Source organism: Sinohyriopsis cumingii, chromosome 19 (assembly GCF_028554795.1).
Source record: "Sinohyriopsis cumingii isolate HCF-2022 chromosome 19, ASM2855479v2, whole genome shotgun sequence".
Lineage (NCBI taxonomy): Eukaryota > Metazoa > Mollusca > Bivalvia > Unionida > Unionidae > Sinohyriopsis > Sinohyriopsis cumingii.
Genome location: NC_142979.1, coordinates 60227530 through 60248364, shown reverse-complemented (window position 1 = coordinate 60248364; position 20835 = coordinate 60227530). Strand labels below are relative to the sequence as shown.

The window sequence follows — 20835 nt, the reverse complement described above, 5'->3', positions numbered from 1 at the left end:
AGAACAAATTCATGTGACTATAAATATTGTGAAATTATTGAACTCAAGTTGAACATTTTTGGTAAGTTAATTAGTTGTTTGAAATGATTATTTTGGTTTATTTTCTCATCATAAGTTGCATCAGGAGCAGTTTTTTATGAGTGTAAATGCATTTTTGGACCCGGGATCATGGGGTGCTGCCCCTCCAAACTCTGTTGGGGGAGGACCCCCAAAACCCCCTTAAAATTGTTTCAGGTTTTTTTTATGGAAGACCAAAATCATGTCTGTGATGAATAATACATATATATTTACCATTTTCTTGTGTCTTTTGTATCAAATATTGATAATAGTTACATTGAAAAGCTAACCGCATTCACTCAAATGTCACAAATTGAAATTGATTTTATTAATGCCTTTGAGCTTTAGCTATTGTGATTTCACTGTAATTTATATTTAAGAGAAGATTTTTGTTTGATGAAACTAAAAATAGATACCTTTCTGTAGCAAAATATGTTTTTTGACTCTGAAGCTTTTGACCCCTTCACAAAGCCTTCATAAAGAGGCATGACTTCTGGACTTGAGTCACATGATTAGCTAAAGGTTGATCACGTGACAAAATCCTTCTGTACAACATCAGGAGTTCCAATCTGTAATAACGGTTCAACATTGGCTCCTCCTCCATGATTTCAGTAGCTTCCCTTATTTTTCTCCTTAGGGTATTATTCTCTCTTCCAAGTACTCTGATGTTATCCCAAGAGAAAGTATGCCCTGATTCTTTGCAGTGTTCACCAACTGCTGTCAGGGATTCTCTGTTGGTGTATAAGTGTTCTTTAACTCTTGCTTCAAGGCTTTTAGAGGTCTCCCCAGTGTAGTCTTTTCCACAGTTATCACACTCCAATCCAGATGTCATGCCTCTCATGAAGGCCTTGTGAAAAGGTCAAAAGCTTTGCAGTCTAAAAACTTATTTTGCTACAGAAAGGTATCTATTATTTAGCTTTGTAAACTGCAAATGGCTGTAGCAGGTAACAATATCCATTCTATAATTTTTTTTAAATGGCTTTTTGTTCCTTAAACTTTTACAATAATAGTTTGATTGATCTCATTCTTAAATTTTGCAGACATATAATAAGACAACCTGTATGGTTGACTACCAAACAGATGAACACAGACGGGAAGCATGCAGGACATTGAATGTGCTGTATGTGTATGATCGTAGTTACGAGCCGTACTTGATTCATTGGCTATTTCCACTGCAGATCACTTTCCAGAATCCATCACAGAAATCAAGTGAAAGAGGTAAGTAATAGGAGAATCTTCAGGTTAGTTTGGAATGTTGAATTTGCTGGTCCAGTTTGTGTTTTAGAGTTGCCAGGTATGAATTATATTTACATTTATCATTCAGATATGTTTCCCAATCACATTACATTAGGAATATTAGCCTGATGCTTCGCAAATTCAAAGGTCAGTAACTATTGCCCATTACCCCCCTTTGGCACCACCAGGTGTCGCCAGTTTTTAGCTTAGCTGTTGTACAGACAGCAGGTCATAGAATTCATCCTCTGACAATCTATATATTTTTGTGTTCCTATGGGCCCATCCAACATTTCTTTTGAATTTATTTTGCTGATTTATTGATCTACTGTAAGTTGTATGTGTTATTTTAAATTTCTGCCAATTTGTATGTGATTTTGTCACCTTTTGGGACTTAATCTTTTAAGACTACCATCCCACCACACTATTCTTGAACTTATACAAGGTCATTATGAGTTAGCATACCTATGATTTTGTTCACTTACTCTGTCCATTACAGAGTTCTTATTAGCGAAATTCTGAAGTGTTGCTTTATATTTTTGCTTAGTTTGTTCATATTTCATGATGTTTTGATACAATTATGGTTGAATTATTATTCTTTGGTGTAAGAATAGAGGAAGTTCGGTGGCAAGCAGCTCAGGAACTGCCCCTCCACCTTGCAACTTAATTCACACTGGCGTTTAGAACCACTCAGGCATTGCCAGTGTTAAGTGACCTCAGGACAGGAGATCTTCTCAGTCACAGGTGCACCAGCTTCGATCCTTAGGAAGCAGTGATACAGAAAGTAAGAAAGCTAATTTTGAGCTCACCAGATCTCCCTATTCCCTTGGAACAGGGGACTGGGGTTATCCAGGTCATTTGGAGGTCTTACGAGTCTGTGCTCTTAAAATACATAACAGAAAAGAGTGAAAGACAACAAGATTTGTAAAATTTAACAAATAATTTTAATAATTTATTTTCCTAGAATACAGAGTGAAAAAAGAAAAAAAGAACTTATAGTATTGCAAATTAAATCCCAAAATAATCCAAGAATTAGATCAAACACAAGTCCTAGTAATTTAAAGTCCTGATTAAAACTCAGTATAAGTCCCAAAGAAATCCAGAACTGAAGGCTATGACATGTCTGTTATAGCTTAAGAAGTGCTGATGTGTCAAGAGTCTTTTGTTGAATCACAGTAATATAAATACAGGTATGAATTCAGTATAAATTCCAGTGAATGTCGTTATCCAAGAATTTTATCAGAACGCTTTTGTATTTCGAGAGAAAATAATATTCAGCCCAAATTGGTCACAACATGATAAAACTTGAAGGTGCCAAATGTTAAAGCATGAATGATCAAGTAACCACAATATCCAGATTTTATAGTTCTCTACTTGACCTCAGGTCACAATTAGCATTTTCTCACAGAAACATTACCTAATGGAAAATAACCTTCTAGAATGGTCTAATGAGACTTGTTTATTTACAACACAATAACCTGAAAAATTCACTTAGGAAACTCCAAAACCCTGACCCAAATCAACATATTTATTCCTTCTTGATTACTTGAATAAAAGTCCTGATATTAAGTTCATATACATAGAGAACAATGAAGCTATTATTAGTTGTTTAAAGAAATTGAAATAAAAAATTTTAAATAAAAAAGCCAATCAGGTTAAGCAGAAATGAACTCAGTTTTGGATAAGGTCAAGTCCAGCATACAGTGTTACATTACAATGGCATGTATTGAAATAAATTTGTTTAAAAGAAAATATCAAACAAACAAATAAATAAAATATACATAACAGAGTGTCTTCAGGTTTAGTTCATCAATAATCCCCTCCCCTCCTCCTTACCCCTTTCACAAATACACCATCAGATCAACAAAAGGATGCCTTTCTACAACAGGAATGGTGACTCATCAAACATAAAATGGCTGTGGAACTTGATCAAAGACCACAGACCCTGGGGTTTTACTCAAGATTTGGTTTTTTGTTTGAAAGCAAACAGCAAGTTGAGACCCATCATTAACTTGAGTCCCCTCAAGTAATTCAAGATGGAGACAGCAAGTTCAATCCACCTCTCCATTCGACGGTCTGGATCTGACTGACGCATATTTTCACAGCCCTATCCACCCCTTGTCACAAGCATTTTCTGTTGTTTTTGTTTTCTTACCGTGACACACTTTATCAGTTCACCATTCTTCCCTTTGGCCTCAACATTAGTCCCTGGGCTTTTACTCAGATTATGGATTGCATCGGCTCCCTGTTCCAGTCAGCATCATCTACAGTGACGGCAGCATACCTGGAAGACATCCTCGAGAAACACATGGTAAGTTCTATCCTACTCCAAAGCAGAATGATCATCCTCTTCTGGATCATCTAGGGTTTGTAGTTTTTAGTGAAGTGGGCAAGTCAGACCTTGATCCATCCCAGAACTTTGTCCTTCTGGGTATGAAGTTCTTAACCAACCGGAATCTGGTGTATCTTCCTCATGTTCACTTTACCAGAATATTCAAACTTGTCTGGTCCGTCTCCAACAAGACTTGGATTTCAGCAAGAGTTCTTGCAATTCCTCAGTTTATGCAGTAGACTTGATCCTGCTCAGCCATCCTTTTTATGTGGACATTGCCAGTACAATGGTACTCCATTTCAAGTCCCCTTGATCAAATAGTCATGATCATGCCAGAGATTCGATCATTCCTGCATCAGTGGGGCAGCCCAGGTTGGCTGACCATGGGAATTCCTCCAGAGAAGCCCCAAGCAGAAATAACGGTAGGTACCAACACCAGTGCTCGTGGTTGGGGTGCCCGCCTGCTGCCGACCTTCACTACTGTCAGCAATATATGGGTGTCAGGGAATGGTCTCTACACATCAACATCCTAGAAATGAAGGCTGTCATCAATGCCTTTCACTTCTGAAAAGATCTACTCTGAGGCAAAAATGGTCTTCATTACGTCTGAAAACTCTGTGGTGGTGATCTATCTCCTCAAATAGGTGTGTTCTGATTTGGTAGTTTCTATGTTGATGCAACAGTCTCCATATCAACATTCAAATCAGACACATTCCCAGCAGACTTGATTTCTTGGCCAAGACTCTATCCAGAAGAGGTCAAGTCTTTAACATGGAATGGTCTGTCCATCACTCAGTCTTCACAAGGATTTTTGCACTTTGGGGTTGTCCAATGATCAACCTTTTTGCGTTGAGGTGGAATCACAAGCTACCCAGCTTTCTCTATAGCTCCAGTCCCAGAAGTTTGGGACATGGATGTACTGTTGATCATTTGGGAGGAGTTGTGGACATTTGCCTCCCCTCTCACAGTGCTGAGGCTGAAATAATCCAGACATTATGGGGTCAGAATGGCAAGATGATTCTGATAGCCCCTCTCAGATTGGACAAGTCCTGGATCACTGATCTACCTGTTCTAGTGATGGATATGCCCAGGATGATTCCAGCCAACCTGAATCTTCTCCAGCAAGCACAGTCACGAGTGGTCCTTCCCTGCCCAAACCATCCTCTTCTTCTACACTTGGCCTTATCAGGACATCCTTGCAAGACAAACAATTCAAACCTTCGATTGTGGAGAGAAGCTCGAGAGCAAGAAGGCCCTCCACTCTGAAATTACGTGACATGTGTTCAGGGACTGGCACCATACCACCAAGATCATTCCTCTTTGTGCCTCAATCCCTCAACAGGCTGACTTTTTTCTCTGGCTTTTGAGGAGAAACAGTTGGGCCACAGAGTCAACCTTCTCAAGTCTCCATCTCCATCTCAGAGATCAGGTAGGTCCAAGTGGTGGCAGCACAGATGGCCACCAGACCCAACTAGATCAATTCAACACAATTTTACTGGATTTGCCAGTGAAATTTTGTAGGTAAGAAGATTTCAGCAATCATTATCTTAACCATATGTTAGGGTCACAGGTCAAGTGACCCCAGGCTGTGTTGCTTATATGATTAGGAGAATGGGTTATTTTTCACATGGGGGAATTCAGCTATTCTTCCCTAGAAGGATACCCGAGGTAGAGGTCAGATGCTCAGCATGCCTTGCTCCAATTACTTATTCTCCTAACATAATGTGAGTGGGAATGTATTTAAAAGAGAAAGCAAATTCTAAAACAAATTATGTTTCTCTGAGAATACTTACCCAATCACATTACTTAAAAAGTCTCCCAACCATTCCGCCATGCAAGCATCCTTGTTATTATCTCACTTAGCTAAATACTAGCAACACCTGGCAGTGCCAAAGGGATGTAATAGACAAGAGCTATTGCCCTTTGTATATTGATATAGACGGAGAAAGACTATTTTCGTCTTTTAGTAGGGCTGGATTCGCAAAGTAGCAGCCTAATATTCTAGTGTAATCTGACTGGGTAAAGATTCTTACAAATTTGCTCTCTCAGTCTAATTTGCCTCAGTGGTACTTAAGCATAAATAGAGGATCTTAATGGATAATGATTTAATATTATATTTATGAAATAATGTTATTGAAATTATTCATTGAGTTTCATATATTTAATACCTGTTTGAGATTCTGTTGATCACATAGTTTTTATTTTGGTGAAAAGGTTTTGGCTCAGACACTGCACTTTTCAATTCTTGCATGTGAAAAAATAGTCTCAGACATGAGTTGCATCAGTAATGCACATTTTGATAGCCAGTAATATTTACAAGTAGATGATTTTTACAAATTGTAATTCAAAGAGCAACTGTCCTTCCAAATTATTTGACTTTCACAACATCATTTTTCAACACTGGATTTCCAGTGGAAGCTCCTGTATGATGTCACATAACTCACTCAGGTCACTAGCCAGAGTAATTGACACACCATATAGAGGAGACATTTTGATGAGACTATTTACAATGTTTCCACCAAAAATTGATTAAATTCCACTATGGACATTCACCAGAGATACATTATTGGATCTGGCAGAAAAAAGTAGCATTCCTGTTGTTCCGTATCTATATGAAGGGATGATTAATGCAGAAATTTTACTAAATTTAGACTGTAAAATGTGTTGCTTTATATAATAGTGATTCAAGATTTAATGTTGTGTGACTGTGTATTTGTATTATTTGATCTGGAATAATGGTTTGGTTGGATAACTTTCTGTCAGTGGGAAAGCAACATTTGTTGACATTATTTTCATAAAAGAGAGGTGAGCTTATTTACTGCTGTTTAGGTTGACATTTAAATATTTCTTGTCCTGGGGGTTGGGTGCGATGTATTCATGTTCTAGTTTAACATTTAGAGAATTCTACAAAGGGTAAATTGGCCATATTCAGGCATACATAACCACTACTGTATATTTTGTGGCAGCCAACCATTTTCTCCCAGTGTCTATTTGGCATTCAGTTGGAAAGACAGCCACATTATTGCTGATAGTATTAACAAGAAAAGGGTTCTGGAAAGATAGGGTAAGGAAAATTACCTTTATTGCAGCCAGTCTGTAATGAGAAAACTGCGCAGGAATTTAATGGGCTTATTTGGACCAATCAGATGTACAGAAGGGGATATGTTGGACCAATCAGATGTACATGTTGACATATAATTAATATTAAGCTGCATGTAAAGTGTACTAAGTATGTGACAAACAGTGATAAACACTGGGAAATTTTTGTAGGATAGTGCTGGAAGCCCAAAATGGACCCTATTTTACTGGCACCAGTTTGTGCAAACATCTTTTGATCATACTTGTGTTAAATTATATGTGACTATATATGCAAATGAAATGTTTGATAATGGACAGTTTGAGTTTATTTATTCATACAGATAATGAAAGAAGAGAGTTATCAACACAGTTATCAACAAACAGAGATTTTACCCAGGTTGGCTGCCTAAGTGAATGGATGCCATTTCATTGGCATGATATAGCCAGTAACGTGTTAAAAGTGCCAATAAAGCACTTTCCTCACCCACCAACTCCATTGCTTTAAGGACTTGAAATTACTATTCATTTTATGGTAGCATATCAAAAGTCAATAACAATGTATAACAAAGGAAAATATACACTTCTTTGTTCTAACAGAGGCAGTTTATATCAAATTTTAATGAAGCTTAAATACAAGCAGATTGTGTTATCTAATATGGTTTAATAATTCACACATTTTATAAACTAGAATTATGTATTTGTAAAACATAGCCCTGTCCTTGTCATTTTGACCACCACCATGAGGTTTTAGCCTCCTTGGTAGGTCCAATAAAATAAGGATGGACCCAACAGCAAATTTCACTTGTATAAATTTGTCTTTTCATGCCCAGTATGCATATATGGATATAAGGTTGAATTTAAGATCCTGAGGCTTAGTCCATAGTCCATAGTCCATAGGGATTGAGAAAGACTCCAGGGCATCAATCAGGGAACCCAATTGAACATTTATTGGGTTATTGATCACACATCTGACACGTGAGATAGACGACATTGGTTTTATTTGAAATTGATCTGAATTCACTCCTAGCCTGACCTCCTTAGTCAAAATTTCAAAAATGTTGGCACTCATATGATTATCATTGACCCAAATTTCACAAAACTAGCTTAAGCAGTGTAGGTGGAGTTTGGTGACATTGTACATATATGTTTGGACTGTATTGCAAGGCATAGGGATATTTAGCTTTCTATTAGCTATCACAATGTATCACCCATTCCAGGTGAGCAGGTGATCGAACTGGCCATGTACCTAGACTTACTGAACTCAACCTGTTTCCCCAAATGGCCCCAAGTGTTTGCCATCGCTGAGCAAGTACTCAGCATATTGAACCAGGCTGATCCAGACTTCCACTCACATCTGAAGAACATTTCCAAGAAAAATGTTAAAGTTAACCCTAAGGTAAGCTTTAGACTTGTCAGTATTAGCAGGTGGTGACATATATTTCACTATTTTACAGGTAACATTTTCTTACCCATGCAACAGAAAACTAGCTCGTTTGCGAACCTTACTTTTCTTTTCTCAGTCAGGTTGTCTCAGTCTGGTTGTCTCAGTCATGGTGTCAGTGTGATAGGAACTACTTTTAAAAAGAAAAACCCATGTCTTCTGTGTCTGACAGTGATGTTATAAAATCAAACAACAAGAGATATATAACAAGAAATTACCCTCATAAAGCAACTCAAGTTCTCTCCAACTTTAATAACACTTCACACATAACATTTTAAGACACACACACACACATGAAGTCAAGCTATTTGGCATTATGCTGTAGTTCATTCTAGACAACATTGCAAAATTTTTCCTATCTGTAACTCAGTATATTTTCAAGTCAGTATCATTGAATGTAGTTAAACATACCTGATTCGTTTTACATGAAGTATTTAAAACGAATTAGGTACTTTTAGCTACAATTAATGACACTGTCCAGAAAATTTACTTTGTTAGAGATAGGAAAAATTTGTGATGCTATGTGGAACGAACTATAGAAACTAACACTATGTAGTGAATCTGCTAACTATATTGCAAAAATGCAGGGTTATTTTAATTGAATAAAAAATGTAGGATTTGAAAAATAATCTAAGTTGTTGTCTCTACCAAGGTAAGGAAATCCCAGTTACATTATTTGTCTCCCCACTCCTCATGGGAGACAAATAATGCAACCCCGTGACTGGGATGTCCATGTCTTGGTGCAAACCCCAACATAAATTCTATTATGTTCATAAGCAAGTATGGGTTGCCTTCCATCTGTCTATCACAACATCTCATTCACATGGCTTTGTTTTTACATATGGGTTGCCTTCCATCTGTCTATCACAACATTTCATTCACACGGCATTGTTTTTACATATGGGTTGCCTTCCATCTGTCTATCACAACATTTCATTCACATGGCTTTGTTTTTACATATGGGTTGCCTTCCATCTGTCTATCACAACATCTCATTCACATGGCTTTGTTTTTACATTGTCTTTGTAGCAAGATCTGTAAATGACATGCCATTCTTGGCTCAAGTCTCAAAGGCCTTTTGGAGGGAGTCAGATGTACACAAATTTCAATTATAATAATAATAATAATTACATTTTCAAGTATTTTCTGACCAAACTTATCATATGTAATTGTTGCTTGAAGATATACTATGAATTTGACAGACATTAAGTGGAGATAATCCCTATTTCTGTCCCAGAAATGGATTTGTGAGGGAGAAATTCATATGCACATTTTTGTGATTGTGAGACATAAGTCTAAATTGCTTATTAGAAATGTGAAATGTATACAGATCATCTCTGTGCAATGTCTCTTTTAAGTATTACACAATCATGTATAACTTATAGCAGCAGAGAGGGCGAACCCTACAACTTGTTAGAAGGGTCTATTTGCGAAAATAAAGCTTCCTATGAAAAATTAAAATGCAAGGTCAGTAATGTCAAACCAAACATTCTAACTGACCGAGACTTTTTTAATTGGGTTTGCTCATTTTGTTATTTTTATCTTTTGACTTTTGTGCTTTCATTTCTTATGCATGTATGTTTACTTACCCGGACACTCACTTTCTGTCATTGCCCTCTCTGCTGCTAACCAAACATTTTATCAAGACCTATGCGATATTGTGACCGAGGATCATGTAAATTTATCTTGATAAATCCATGAGGAATCGCTTGCACTTTTGAAAAGAAGTTTCTAATTTTAATTATATCCATGTCCCCTGAACACCAAGTCTGATGAATGTTTTGCAAAGAATGTGTATCAACTCCATTAAACACAACTAAAATATTGCAGTTATCTCTGATCACTTTAGGTATTTGTGTATATCGCTGAGTAATATAAGTCACATCTCTGTTTGTTTGTCTGCCGCAAGAAAATATCTGAGCTAGATTTGATTGTTTATCTAGCATCACATCATTGTATACGACAAGATTTTTAATAAATCCATCGAGGTCATCTACAGATAGGGCTTCATCAATATCGGTGATAAAATCAATAATATCATTACCATCTTTATTCGATGGTGCCACTAAATATAACTTATCCCACTTTAGCCATATCATTATCAGGTTAAGTAACAATTGCGTCTTAACAGACCCAGATGGACCAAGTATAATTGCTGTTATAGAATTTGGTAGTGCTGGATGATGCTTGACTGACTCTTGTTTTTGTGTCGCATAGAAATCAATGACATCCATGTTGTACAAATATAATAATTATATGGATTTATATTGCGTTCAGTGCAGAGCATCCACCCCCACAAGTGGATTAACAACAATAATAGCAAAAAATAAAAAGTGTGTGCTTACAGGTAAGTGTGTAAAATGTGGTACAAGCAAATACAAATTTATTCATAATAAAACAGGTGGAGATATTGCTGCCTCACTGGAAAAATGACCAGGGGCCCCATGGGCTGAATATCAAGGAGAAAAACATCTTCCTGGATATAATTATTGTGGTCATGGAAGTTGACTTGATATCTGACTCAATGAGCGAAATCAACCAAGACCTGGAGAGTACCCAATGAATGCAATTGATTAAGCATGACATGTTCATGATGTCATGTATAAAAATCCAGATTTGCAACAGCGACATATTGCAGATGTGAAGTTGATTCTGTCGTTAAATTCCATATTGATTCTGTCGTTAAATTCCATAAAGAATAAATCTGTCAGAGAATCACTTGCTAATATTTGGGTAAGATCTGCGATGAAAGGTAAACTAGTGCTAGGGGCTGGTAGTTAGTCGGCTGATTGTTATGAAAATAATCTATTTTTATTTATTATAACCCAAGAGGATATTGGAGGGGTAAAGCAGCAATTAGTAAATTTGCTGATGCAGAAGGTGTCGCATATTGTGTTGCTGCAAATTGGTTAGCATGACAGGTAATATGGGAAATTTATCTACCACAACCTAAAAACATTCAGTAAGCACATTTTGATGTCAGCACTCCCAATGAGGTTCATCCAGCAGATATTTTGTTTTTACCACATGATACTATTAAAACACATAGATGAAGATGCATCTGCGTTTGAATGAATTTATCAACGTGGTGGTCCACAATGGCAAGGAATTTCTTGGTACAGTAACGTCAGTGTAGAAACAACACTGACGTAAAAAAGAACAACTGATCCTATTTGGAGTGTGACCACACATAAAATTTCTCGCGTGGTAAGATCCACGGGTAGACTGCAATCTACAGACTAGATTCAACTGCTCCTCAACATGGATTTGTACGCGAACAATTACAAGTAATTCTTGAGGATACACAATTACCACCGCATTCACTTTTGTAAAGGAAGGACACCAGCACCTCTACATTGATTACACTCAAGATGAGACTACTATTAATTCTGGACTGCGACTGTGTCAATTTTTTTTTCAAATTTTGGACAGTTTCTGGTGTAATATCTTGGTGTTTATGGTGGAAAATATAAATGTCAAATCTAAAGTTTTAAATTTTTTTTTTCATTCTCTCATCTAGTTGAAATATTCCATCCATCAAATGTCTGAGCCTAACTAAAAAAAGCAAGCTTGAAGACACTGACCGAGGTCGTGGCAAGTTTCAGGCTGATTGGATTAAAGTCTTCCCTGGCATTGTAGATGTATCCAAGTTAGGATCTTCACATGATTTTTGTAAAATATGCAGTAAAGACATTAAAGTGGTGATGTCGAGCATATATGATCTGGAGGAACACTTCAGGACAAAACTGCATGAAAGAAATTTTGAAATGAAGAAGGGAGCATCCATAAAAAGCTTCTTTGCTTAGCCAAAGCAGAAAGATAATAGTGTTATAAGTAAAAAGAATGAAATAGTTTCAGAATTGTAAATAATTATGCAAATATGTGTAAAAATACTTTGTGTATAGCATTTGCTGTTTTAATATTGTTGATCTCATATAACATATGAATACATTTTTTTGTGCAAGTTTTTATTGTTTTTGTTTTGGTTTTTATTGGTCTGGCATACAGGTTTTCATCTCAAGGGGTTGACACCTATGTATTTAATTGTTGTTAACTCCTAATACCAACGGTGCATATACTACATGCATGTTTATGAATTTACAGGAATTTTTGGTACATCTTATTCACCAAGAAAAGGCTAAAGCTGAGGAACTTCTGAAAGCCACGCCTGGGGGTGTAAGGGAAAAAGAAATGTCAGCAGAGCTGCTTGCAGATCCTCTTGTTTTCATACGTAGATGGATTGGAGAAGTGAGTATCATTTATTCATATATGTTTCTTTTGTTTCATTTTTGTAGGTTTTAATGGTACTTTTAACTCATTATTTGCTGCATCATCCCAAGAAAATGGCAGCTAAGTACAGTTCCCAAGGACACACCAAGGCAGCTGTCCCACACTGGCCTGGGTAAGTATGGATCCTGCAAGTATTGGAGGAAATTTTAATAGAAGAAGTAATATTTATTTCATATTTTGCATGAAGGCATGAGTAGTCTCAGTCTGACAATGCTTGGTAGTTGTGACAGCTCACAAAGCACTGACATCAACAAACTGCTGTTTTAATGTAGGTGTTTTCTCATTGGGAAACGGTTTTATTTACATAGAAAAAAATCACAAAAGTAGTTGATATACATACTACATTCAAAAGATTTCCATTTTGTCATATCTACATTACAAACGCAACCATTACTTGCCATACTCCAGAAATGAAAATTGATCTTTTCCCACACCCATCCCAAACTTCTGTTTGCACATTATTTTGTTGGGATTTATTTTCTTTGGTCATAATTTTAGGAACACAAAATAAATAGTTGTATTTGGCATCTACTAATATAGAATAAAGATTTGAATCAAAATAGAATGTAACACAACTCAACCAACCCAACCCTTTGACTAGATTTAATTTTGGTTCTGTCCAAGCTTCTGTAAGTACTTGTAAGAGATAATATAAACTTTGCTTGTAAATACAACCCATCCACTCCTACTACTTGACTGGTTATGTTCCAAAGTTAGTGACTAGTTAGCTACACAACATGTTATGATGTAACCTACATGATATGTTAGGATGTAACTTACATGACATTATGATCTAGTTTACACAGCATGTTATGATGTAACTTACATGACATTATGATGTTGTCTACACAGCATGTTATGATGTAACTTACATGACATTATGATGTTGTCTACACAGCATGTTATGATGTAGCCTACATGACATGTTATGATGTAACTTACATGACATTATGATCTAGTTTACACAGCATGTTATGATGTAACTTACATGACATTATGATGTTGTCTACACAGCATGTTATGATGTAACTTACATGACATTATGATGTTGTCTACACAGCATGTTATGATGTAGCCTACATGACATGTTATGATGTAACTTACATGACATTATGATCTAGTTTACACAGCATGTTATGATGTAACTTACATGACATTATGATGTTGTCTACACAGCATGTTATGATGTAACTTACATGACATTATGATGTTGTCTACACAGCATGTTATGATGTAGCCTACATGACATGTTATGATGTAACTTACATGACATTATGATCTAGTTTACACAGCATGTTATGATTTGCTATTTTGGAAGTACAATGTTGAATGGTACATGTACATCTAAGTTAACAAAGCTAAGTTCTCTTCTTAAGAAAACAAAATGACAATTATAATGGCAATTCCACAGCTGCATAACCAATTTGAAACATATATGTATGTATGTATGTATGTATGTATGTATGTATGTATGTATGTATGTATGTATGTATGTATGTATATTGGTGTTTAATCACCAAGGTAAAATGAAAAGGAGGGTGTATTTTTGCAAAGTTGTACCTGTACACAGAATGGAATATAGCTGATATAGCAAAATAATTAGAGATCAATGTTTTGCAGTGTTTTGTTAGTGTACTGGACATGCCAGGAGTGATGTATGTATGGGATCAGTGTTTCCTGCAGTGTTGGAAAGACAGTGTTCTGATCCACTTCTGCTTGGTCCTTCTTATGTTGCTGAAGCACAAATTCATGCAGGCCACAGACTACTTGGGAATGAAGGAGGTGAGAACATGAGTACCCTATGTTTTTAATAGAGAGAGCTTCTCACAGCACAAGTCCTTACATCACACATAGCATATTCCATTGTTGATCAGATGTAAAATTGTTTCCTGTTGTAAGTTTCTGATTTAGAATTTTTTATGGTATAGGACATGTAGTTTTTTTATTGCAGAGTTTTTCTTCAGGGAATTTAAAAATAGGGGAATTAAAACAAGGCCAACAAGACTAAAGTCAACTTTAGCAATAATCAAACTGTCAAGAGGTTGTTCAGTCTGATGTAGCAATGGTTCCTTAGCACAGGACAGGAAGACAAGATGTATTGCATCAAATCATAGTAGATCATCTGTGATTTAATGTGGTGTTAGTGTACATGTGATAACAACCTGTGTTATAATAAATATACCAATTCCTGTAGACGTCATAACAACATGTGTTATAATAAATATACAGATTTCTGTACATGTGATACTGACCTGTGCTATATATAATAAACATACAAATTCCTGTATGTTAATACAACCTGTGCTGTGACAAATATACCAATTCCTGTACATGTGATAACACACTGTGTTATACTAAATATGCTAATTTATGTTAATGTGTTAGTGTGATAACACATACCGCTTTCAAATATTAGTTGATTCTGCTGATGTATTTGACAAATATTCATGCATGAGGCAGAAAAACATAAATGTCTTTACAACAGTGTACTTGTACTTGAAATTGACATTTATTCTGTGTATGTCCATTGATAGGTTGTAATTGCAAGCATAGAAGCCTTGTTAAATATTATGTCATCAAATCATCATATGAGAATGTGATAATGACACTGATATAACGACACTGAGATAACTGAAATGAAGACAAAATAACTAAGGGTGAGAAATCTGCAGGATACCTCCATCACATGGGTTAGGCACATATCACAGAACCCTTGTATTTTTGTTTCAGGTGTTTTTTAATGAGCCCTGCAAGTTGTATACAATTGACATCCAGACAGCATGGATTCACCTGGAGACAGGAAAGGATCTGGCAGACATTCCCTACCTCAACAGACAGAGGCCGGTGTAAGCATACAGAGCCCATAATTCATTAAAAACTGAGACTGAACATTTACAAAAAACTTTGAGATTAAATTTCTCTAAAAGCAAGTCATCACAATTTCACTTCTGACTTTTGGAAAACACTTCTGCAAATTTTGAAAGATCTGAGAGGAACTTTGATTTTTAATAACTGAGTTTCAGGTGAAAGTCATTGTCTTTTACTTTAATTTTTTTTAAAAAAAAGTCAGGAGCTTATTATTTTCATGTCTTGACCTATCATCACAGCAAATTATGACATTCTTTGGACATACATAGATTCTCAAGTTTGATAAAAAAGACACGTGTCCATTCATCATTAATGCCAGTGGTAATTTTGTTGTCAAACCAACCATAGCTTGATATAACTATCACTTTGGCATCTGTGTACATGTCTTTCAATCTGTACATTTTTCAATATACACCATAGATTAACCTCACTGTCAGTGGGTGTTTTTTGTTGTTGTTTTTCAAGCTAAAATCAGCAATCGGTCTAACAAAAAGGGGGTCACTTGTTTCTGATTTTGGCAACAGAAATGCTAGTTTTGTGACATCATTTATCCTGTTTACAAAGGTCTTTTTTAAATATATAATTCTGGGATTAATGGAGTCATGCTAAGACTGAATAGTTGCTACTGTGCATGAAAGGTACTTCACCTCCATGTGTCACTGTGTAGACTTCATACAGATTTCTTCTTCAGACATATTACCCAGTCATATGTTAGGAATGCATTCGCTACCTCACAGATCAAGTCCTTCCATCAGGAACATTACCTAATCATGATGTTAGGTGTGCAGTCACTACCACCACTGCTGTGGCCTAAGTGATTAGAGCATCCACCCATGATACAGGAGGTCACAGGTTCAAACCCTGACTGAGTCATACCAAAAACTTATAAAAATCATACTAGCCACTGCCTCTCTTTGCATTCAGCATTAAGAGGTTACTTTTAGGTTTGGTTGGTCTGGTGTCAGGATAATGTGACTGGATGGGACATGATGTTACGTGTCTGAAGCATAATGCCTTAGTGCTCGACATCACTATAAGCTGCCACACTGCAGACATCGTTGCAGTATGACTATTTTGTTGTGTAATGTGTTTTCATCGTTAGCAGAATTGTGGAAATTTATAATTTTTGCCAATTTCTGCAACATTATTGACCTCATCCTGGTTCAGTTACCAATTTTGTAAATGTTATGGGGCAATGAAACTCAACTATGTCATATACACATATAAATATTGTAGTTTTACTAAAAGACTACATACCGTATTTACCACATATGTTGGGACATGATACAATAATTTTTTTTTATTCCTGTCCCAGAACTTATGGTGAAACATTTTTTTCACTTTGGTCATATGTCCCAAGACTTAAGAAATGAAATAAATTTGTATTGCATTTGTGCTTGCCCCCCCACCCACCCCACTACACGTTGCAATAAAATAGATAAATAAAATGCTTAATTGATAATAAAAAGAAAGAAACTAGCCTTGTGTTGTTATCATTTATTTTCAACATGAGCATTAAAGAATAAAATGTTTCCACAAAATCCATATAAGTAGCATAGGCTTCCATACTGTAGCGTGTATCAATTATGTCCGATACCACACACCACGTTGTTCATTGACATGAACATTGAGAAACAATTGTGTGTGGTTGTGCTCAATGGTTTGAACATGTTATTCGATTGAAAACTGGAGCCAACAAAATCACAAACAAGAGGGAAATAGTCGACCGATATCTTGAAGACACCATTCATGCATGACACAGTGTTGGGTGCAAAATAACCAAGATTGAATTATATCCAGGTCTACTGTATGACAGTATATTGCAAATAAAAATCATCATCTGAAAACACATTCACTTGAGTGCAAGGAACAATCTTTTCACCAGCTCGGGTTACAAAATTATCCTTACTATTTACCCGCAGACATCAATGCTCCTTTGTATTAATTGTAACAGATGCCAAGCACGTAGAAGCCCTGGTGGTGAATAAACACGATTGTCAGCAAGCAGTTAACTCCTTCTTTGAACCTACTGAGAGGACATCAAAAACAAAAGGTTATTTTTATTACAAAGCAAGCCGATCACAGAAGCCAACTTTGGTTACTTTTTTTTTTTAAAGGATATCAATACAAAGGTTATTTTATTGCAAAGCAAGCTGACCTCGGATACCGACCTTGGATTCTTTTAAGTGTGCCAATTTGAATATACAAAAATGGCAGAGATATGGAAGCTAACTTTGGTTCCTTTTCACCAGTATTCACAAAAATTTTGAAACAATGGAACAGTTTTTAAAGTTACACAATTGTTTGCTTTGTACGCGAACATCAATGACCCAGCATCATCCAGAAGATTTGGAGAAAATAAAATCACGTGATGAATTCATGAAGGCCAGAAGAGAAACAGATCATTTCGCCAACAATATGATCATTAACATGGATGAAACTCTAGTGTATTTTGATTGCATTCCTGGATGGACTGACAATAAGATGGGCATCAGAAGTGTGAGAATTAGCAAGACTAGTGCAGATTTGAAAAAATCTGACTTTTGTCCTTGCAGTTTCTGCTTCAGGTGGTGTGTTACCTCTAACAATTTTTCACGGTATGAGAAGCTAAAAAAATATTCATGTACCAAAAGAATAGATCGTACATGTGCAGGAGAAGGGTTATGTTGATGAGATGCTGCTCCAGTGGATTAAAGAGTTTTATCTCAAGTACACAGTTTTATATTTTTTAAAATAAAATTTTAGTTCGAGTGTAATTTCCGACATGTAATTTTCAAATGATATAAAAGGTGTCCCACAACTTACGACTCAAAAAAAACGATGTGTCCCAGAACATACAGTGCACAAAAAAAATTACTTTTAAAATTAATTTATGGTGTCCCAACAAATATGGTGTCCCAACATATATGGTAAATACGGTAAGAGTGTTTTGTATATTTTGTTACAATTTCTTTTGCAATCACATACAATAATTATAGGTTACTGCATTTGTATGGGAAAATATGAACGAGTTTTTGGATGGAATACTGCACGACCTTGGGAGTGCAGTATATCATTCCAACAAAACGAGTTCATATTTTCCGATACAAATGAGTAACCTTTTTGTTATATGCTCATTTTTTTATTCTACCTAAGACTTAATTATATAAACAAAATACACTACAAGAAACAACGTAAATGAATGTATGCCGCATTCCAAACTAAATACACAAGCGCATATTCATCATTACACAAATCAACATTATTACTGCGCACATAACTCTGCCCAGATAAATTTGAACTTAGTTGCCTGCTTGACATAACTTTCGAAAGAAAATGGCATGTCTAGTTAAAATTGAAATTTGGAGTCATATTGTGAATGAATGTGCATTGCAACAACTTTTCCATTTGAACTGAAATGAATAGATTTTGGTATTTTTCTCAATTCTAGGAAATTTCATGATTATGGACTGGATTTGTATGTGACAATTCCACATGAAATACATCAAATTGAAGAAGCTAGGGAGAGGCATGTTGACGTCTGCAGATGTGTTTCTGTTTCTGTCATTGAATGTTTGAAATCATAATGTGGGAAAAATATGAAGTCTTTCAATTGCAATTATGAAAAAAAACACTATGGAATTTAATGCTTATTTCATTTTGAGTGCAGTAAGGAGGATGTAATTGCACTTATCATCAAAATTACATTACAATTTTGAAATGTGTAATCCAAATTGAGAACCTATGACATGACTTATGTAATTTGGATTTGCAGAATTAAGAAAATACATTTTGAGGAAATTCAGGATGTAAAACTTTAAGTATATTTTATTTTGCCATTCTTATCACCAGCTAAGGAAGAGAGTATATGACTTGTCACTTGCATGTTATTTGTAAGGACCTTATCTTACGTCTTTTATATACTGTAGCTAGCCTAAATCTGAAACATTGTATCAACACAGAATGTGCCAAAGCAGCTGGTATGTGGCAGTCCACGAAACATCTGTTTTAGTTCATTCAGAAACAAATTTAAACAACCACAACGTAAAGAGCATCTTACACGAGTGTACATGATTTGTGTACAAATCAAAAGTGCTGGCATCTGCATCCATTGTTTGTTTACAATAGAAAGTAGTTCCTTTATTTATGTGAATGCTATATGTGTATTGTCGCGTGGGTTCAATATTGGGTAATATTGCATGATTCTGACAATGTAAAGTTAACGATGGAAAAAATGAGCATATAATAAAGAAGCTTTTTAAACAAAGGTTTGCAAAACAAGTTCAGTAAGTGTTTCATCTTGTAGATCACCATTGTCTCAGGGAAGTCGCATGCAAACCCTTTCCCCATCTCCTGTGGCTGGTCTTTCCAATGCCTGTGGCATCAAGGATGTGAAAATGAAGTTAATTATACCTTCAGAAGCAGTGCAAAAGGTATTGTTTTTTTGAAGAAAAATTGAGCTTACTTTTAGACAACTGTTCTGTCAGTCTCTGTCAGCATACTTTCAAAAGTGAGACTAGATATATAATTGTAACCAAAAATGTTCTATGGATCATTGATATAAATCAATAGTATGAATCATTATGAGATCATAAGCAGATGAATATAATCTTTATTAATTGGTTTATCTGCAAGTTTTTTGTTATTATTGTAAGGGATATTTTATTATATAAATTCTATAAGTTAGGGATTAGAGGTAAAATATTTCATATTGTGCTTTCATATATAAAAATGTCCAAAGTTGAGTGAGATTTAATAATACTTTGTCGGAAGAATTCTGAAATACTGGACTAAACTTATCTATGACTATAATAGGATATATATATATATATATATATATATATATATATATATATATATATATATATATATATATATATATATATAACCTAATGCTTACTGATATAGAAAGAACTCCTGGAAAGTAAAACTGGGCAAACATAAAGGTTTTGGTCTGAGGCAAGTGTGGATAAATAAAACTGTTGCAAACATAAAGGTTTTGTTATCTTTTTGGTCACACCGCTCCGGTGGCCTAGTGGTTAGAGCATCTGCCTCGGATGCGGGAGGTCATGGGTTCAAACCCGAGTCATACCAAAGACTTAGAAAAATGGTACTAACAGCTGCCTCGCTTGATGCTCAGCATTAAGAGGTTAGCGTTAGGACTGGTCGACCTGGTGTCAGGATAATGTGACTGTGACTGGCGGGAACATCATGTTACATGTATGTGGCATGATGCCCCAGTGCTAGACATTGCTATAAACTGTCACACTGCAGACATCATAGCAATATGACTCGAAAATTGTTAAAGCTACGTTAAAAATCTAAATCACACACACTCTAATTCACACATATTTTTGGTCAAACAATGTCTAGCTGACCAGTAGATTCAGAATATCTTCACGAACTCGGTTAGAAATATGTCATTACATTTTGGCTCTATGGAGTATTTAATATAGTAACATTTGTAGAATTTAGAAAATCCTATTCAAAAATAAGGGTGTCTGTCCCAAGACATATTGTATGAGGGAGATGGTAGAGACCACATCTTACCTGTTAG

The 20835-nt window shown here is 35.7% G+C and overlaps 1 protein-coding gene across 3 annotated transcripts in view; it reads left to right on the top strand.

Annotated features, from left to right (window-relative positions):
* LOC149775796 (uncharacterized) overlaps window positions 1–20835 on the top strand; it is a 145282-nt gene that overhangs the window by 34814 nt on the left and 89633 nt on the right. For all 3 annotated transcript variants that reach the window (XM_089944046.1, XM_089944044.1, XM_089944045.1), the window contains exons 8-13: window positions 1098–1275; window positions 7918–8096; window positions 12246–12389; window positions 14052–14213; window positions 15162–15277; window positions 19585–19711. In XM_089944046.1, coding sequence (XP_089800172.1) covers window positions 1098–1275; window positions 7918–8096; window positions 12246–12389; window positions 14052–14213; window positions 15162–15277; window positions 19585–19711 — 906 coding nt within the window. The remainder of the gene's footprint in view (window positions 1–1097; window positions 1276–7917; window positions 8097–12245; window positions 12390–14051; window positions 14214–15161; window positions 15278–19584; window positions 19712–20835) is intronic.